Source organism: Cupressus sempervirens, chromosome 3 (genome assembly GCF_028749045.1).
Source record: "Cupressus sempervirens isolate cs-2001-9-10 chromosome 3, ASM2874904v1, whole genome shotgun sequence".
Lineage (NCBI taxonomy): Eukaryota > Viridiplantae > Streptophyta > Pinopsida > Cupressales > Cupressaceae > Cupressus > Cupressus sempervirens.
Window position 1 is genome coordinate 740,538,270 of NC_143120.1, and position 5,569 is coordinate 740,543,838.

The 5,569-nt window shown below is 35.0% G+C and overlaps 1 protein-coding gene across 1 annotated transcript; it reads left to right on the forward strand.

Annotated features, from left to right (window-relative positions):
* Positions 1 to 395: 395 nt before the first annotated feature.
* LOC149568938 (putative germin-like protein 2-3) lies at positions 396 to 1,162 on the forward strand. The gene is made up of 2 exons (XM_089817648.1): positions 396 to 522; positions 630 to 1,162. Exons 1-2 carry the CDS (start codon positions 396 to 398, stop codon positions 1,160 to 1,162), a joined length of 660 nt encoding a protein of 219 aa, XP_089673774.1.
* Positions 1,163 to 5,569: the final 4,407 nt, after the last annotated feature.

Here is a 5,569-nt window from a genome sequence, read left to right on the forward strand (position 1 = left end):
ACGTTGGAAATCCCTGTGGAAGTACGTCATCATATTGGAAGAACGGGGTAAAATAGACGGAGTCAAGATGAATGAACCCTTGCGAAGTAGTCATCTGTGTTTGAAATACATCATTCAATTTCCCTAGTTTACCAATTCTACGAGGGAGCAATAGCATACATAATATTGGCTTTCAGGAACCTCAACGTAGAAGATTTCAACCATAATAAAAGAATGATAAGAGTATATCCGCGGTAGCAGGTGGGTTGATCGTCAGGTAAGAATGAATGAGTCCTTGAGGAGCAGTTAACGTTTCGAGTATATAAAGCATGCAAATGGGCTTGCAATAGTACTCAATTCAATTATCCACATCCTGAGCTGTTTATTCACATCAGTCTCTCTGTGTTCCTGTCATAATGGGTAGCAGGATGATTTACCTCACGCTGGGGCTTGTTCTGTTGATATGTTGTTTCGGCAAAGGCGTCGTGGCAGCGGATTCCGATCCATTGCAGGATTTCTGCGTTGCAGACAACGAAAGCAAAGGTGAGCAGAGAATAACATTATAGATAATAAGAGATCTAGGTACTGATTATATGATTGCATGTGCTCGTTAGAAATCTAGGTACTGATTATATGATTGTTTTTCACAGTGTTGGTGAACGGGTTCGTGTGCAAGGAGGCAATGGCAGTATCAGCAGAGGACTTCTTCTTCGGGGGGCTTGGGCAGGCGGGGAACACCGACAACGCAGTGGGCTCCATCGTGACCCCTGCCAACGTAATGCAGATACCGGGGCTGAACACGTTGGGAATATCTCTGGTCCGCATCGACTACGCAGTGGGTGGAATTAATCCTCCTCACACCCACCCCAGAGCCACCGAGGTTCTCTTTCTAGCGGAAGGCGAGCTCTTTGTAGGGTTTATTGACACCAACAACACCTTCTTCAGCAAGACGTTGGAGAAGGGAGACGTGTTCGTCTTCCCCAAGGCGCTCGTGCATTTCCAGCAGAATGTGGGGAAAGAGAATGCGGTCGCCATCTCTGCTTTGAGCAGCCAGCTCCCGGGAACCCAGACAATTGCTAATTCTCTGTTTGCGGCGAATCCCCCTCTCCCCGATTCCGTATTGAGCAAGGCCTTCCGCATCACCCAGGAGCTCGTGGACTACATTCAGAAGATGTTCGCCTAAGCTTCTTGAGCTTAATTTTTTGTGATCGATTCGATAAAAATAAAACAAAGGAAAGGTAGACCACATAGGAATACTATTTTCGTACCATTTAATAAAAATTCTCTCTTTAGAGCTGCTCTTTGCATTCTCAACAGAAGTTTATTTTCCTAAAGGAACATCTTTCTGTGTGAAAAGAATTCTGTGGTTTCTGGTTCATGCATCTTGACCACAGATCCAGTCTGGGGATGTAATCCCAATACAAACTTATAATATCCATTCTAAAATGCTCATCCTACAAATACTATGGAACATATTTCACAAATAACAAAATCGCTCCTGATATTTGGTCACTGCCATGACCCCTTTAATCAAGTTTTGAAACTCAGCTACGTCTGTCTCATAAAATAACAGATGCAACAATCGCTTCATGAAAAGAGATAAAAAAGTATTCCCAAGATATTTGTCCTGGTCACAACTTCCTCTCGGCCCTTAATTGTGGCTGTTCCACCACATAGTTGGTTCACCAATCAGCTGAAATGCAACCCATAAAGCCCTAGACTATGCCGAAAGGTGATGAACACGAAAGTACTTTACCATGAAGATGATTAATTTCTCAGCATCATCCTTACCATCGAAACCATGGAAAGTGGGTAATACGATCTTTTTAAGGTCATTGCTCAGCTCCTCCGCTATCTTCTCATTATTATTCAGGTGTCCAAAATTATTCTTCATTAAAACCAGAATGTCACGTGGAGAGGAAAAAATTATTTATATCTATTTATACAAATGACAAGAAAGATTTATATCACAATTAGCATTGTGTTAAATTATGAACAACAATAGAAAGTGAAGATTTGATAAACTAAATAAAGACTAAAATTTTCAATCGATTTTATATATATGCAAGCGAATCACAAATTTGATTTCTGTTATCAAATTCAAGTTAGGTTTAGTTCGAAATGAGCTAAACCGAGCAATTAGGAATAGGGTAAAAAATATTATTCGTATATCTTTTAGGAAATTATAAAATCATTGCGAAAAATAGATTGTTGCATGAAGCTACTGTAGATTAAAAATGCTATCAAATGCAAGTTAGATTTGTTTCAAAATGAAATAAACCCGTGACAATGAAAAAGAGAAATCAGGAATAGGGTAAAAAATATTATTTCATATATCTTCTATGATGCATAGCTTAAAATTTGTAAGATACACTGCTTTTTAAAAATAAAATAAAAAAATTAATGCTTTTTAATGGATCATGTAAGACTGACAAAGTATCACATTTAATATATCTGTCTAATTTCTTTTGGTTGCGATTAGTATTGGCATTTGTAAATGAAAAAAATCAAATTCCCTGTTTACCTACAAAATTAGTAAGATTGAAACTAGTGAGCTTTTTATATGTGAATGAAAGTGTACTCAAGCAAGGTATAATAATTTAAAACAAATCGAGAACAAATTGAAAACTATAAAAAGAAGCCACGATACAGAACTCTCCAAAGTCTATGGGATAAGGACGATAGAATTAAATGGGTTTTGTATTCAGTTTTTGTCTTCTTTTGAATATGAAGAATATACATTACTTGTAGAAGCGTTCATCTTTGCCAATGATATTTGGTGATCGATCAATAAAAATTTGAAGATTATAAAGATATTTTTAACTGATCTAGGAGGTAAGTTAGGTTGTCTTAAGTTTCAAATAATAAACTAAGCATGTCTCAGGTTCCATCCCGATTTGCATCTTTACTACATAATAGTCTTACAATTACCTCTTTTTATTGAAAATCTAGCTATTTCACGTTAGTTCCATGCATATGATCTGATAGTGTGAACCAATTTCATTCAATTTACTCAGTGAGATCTTAACTACGATTATCCAAAATGGAACTATGAAACCTAAAATACAAAAAAAAAAATTCAAGTTATTAGTATTCTAAATTTGTATAAAGAGTGCAAGAGAAAATTTAATAATATTTATTTATTCATGAATGCTAGAAGCAACACCCTCCTGACATAACATGGTACTATGAGGCATCATGAAGAATGTGCAATAATTATCTTTCAAAACTAATAGAACTTTGAAATACAATATTTAGACATATTCACATGTCGTACACAAGAGTCAGAGCAAAAGATATTTAAGTTCCTAATGAAGTTCTCTTAGATTACTAATAAGCATGCTTTGATAATGAGATTGTATACAATAGCATTCCTCATGGACGAAGAAGAAATTTTGATAAGTAAATACAGAGTGTTGGACATTTAAAAATAAGAAATCTACCTCATGATTAGGAAACATGCATTAACAAAGCAATATCACAAAATTTTGATAGCCAACAAGGTCCAAGTAAGGAAATCTTTTGTCATATCTCTTATAAAGATATCATTATTACTTGTAACCATCTTATCTGTGTAAAAAATTAGCACTCTAAGTTTGTCCATTCCAGATTGACTTTATATAGAACATTTTACTACCATAAATTTCGACTTTTGACCAAAGTAGAAACTACAGCTTGGGTTTAGAAAAACATTTTCTTTGTAGTGTAACTAAAGAAGAGTAAAAGATCTCATAAATAAGTTGGTAACATAAGAAAGCATTGAACGTTAACCTGGAGCGTTGAGCGTTGATTCTCTACTTATTTAATCTCTCTTCCATCCTCTCCTTTATTGAACTATCACTGAATCCGCTGGTATTTTAAAATGGCCGCACTGCTAACTTATCAAGATTCAGAAAATGGAAATTTAGTAAATAAAATCATCAATCTTTATTGAAGAAGGCTTTTGTGTTCATTCCATAGAATTGATAGAGGAAACCTTCTTAAAATTTTAAACATAATAAAGATGGCAACCGTAGTATGGAAACAAACCTCAATGTTTAATTAACGGGCCATGCAATAATTGATTACATTTCCACACTTTCTTTCCTTATGATTCATGGTGTTGTGTGTTACATCCTCTGAAATGTAAAGGACTATCAGTTAGAATTTATGAAAAATATCTCATTGTATTTGAAGTTGGTTGTTGCTGAGAAAAATCATCGTATTATGAAAATATCAGCTGTAGTTTAGATTTCAAACTGAAAATTATACTAGAACAATGAGAAGTGTTGTTGTTGGATATTGGAAATGTGCCTCTTAGTTCAGATCATTACTGAATTTGGTACCGATTTTTGTGAAGGCAGGATCCGAATAAAGACTAAAATAGGTTAAGTTATAGGACGTTCTTAATTGTACTAGTTCTTATGGTGTTGTAACTATTTCCATAAATATTAGAGGTTATGTTTATGTTTACTAAGAGTAGAGATAATATTTTACGATCTTGTGATTTTAATGTAAATCATATTAACTTGGAAAGGACTAGAGTCCAAAAAAATTCATCTCTTAACTCTGTATTTTCAACGGAATGATATGACATTTCTAATTTCAGTTGAAATAATTAGTGTCTCATCGAAAGGAGGAAGAATAGTGGTTAAGAAAGAAAGAGGTTTCAAGGATCACCCATGGAAACTCTGACTAGTTTTCCATTTTTATTGAAGGGAAATATTAAACAATGTAAATCAAAATCTGAGTCTAATTCTCCATGAGTTCTTTGAAAATGTTTCCAGATAAATAACAAAAGGTTTGGCATGCGTCCTTCAAAAGGTAAATAAATAAATTACGTTAGATAGTTTTCCTATTTGACCCCATTTGACCCTCATAAATGATTATAATATGTTTCTAAGGTCTTGTGACCCCTAAAGACATATGTTGTCATGACATGTGTCGAAAAAGGTCATAGGATAACCTATGACTCCTTTTGATCCATATAAATGATTATAATATATCCCTAGGGGTCCTAGGACCCCTAGAGACATATGTTGTAATGATATGTGTTGAAAGGGGTCATAGGATTTTCTATGAGCCCTTTCAACCCATATAAATGATTATAATATGTCCCTAGGGGTCCTGGGACCCCTATAAACATATGTTATAATGAAATGTGTCAAAAGGGGTCATCGATTATCCCATGACCCCTTTCGGCCCATATAAATGATTATAATATGTTCCTAAGAGTCTTAGGACTCTTAGGGACATATGTTGTCATGAGACATGTCAAAAGGGGTCATAAGGTTATCATATGACTGCTTTCGACCCATATAAATGATTATAATATGTCTCTAGGGGTCCTAGGACCCCTAGAGACATGTTGTAATGAAATGTGTCGAAAGGGGTTATAAGTTATCTTATGACCCCTTTTAACCCATATAAATAACTATAATATATCCCTAGGGGTCCTAAGACACCTATAGACATATGTTGTAATGAAATATGTTGAATGGGGTCATAGGACATCTTATGGCCCATTTCAACTCATATAAATGATTATAATATGTCCTTAGGGGTCGTACATCTCCTGGAGACATATGTTGTAATGAAATGTGTCAAAAGG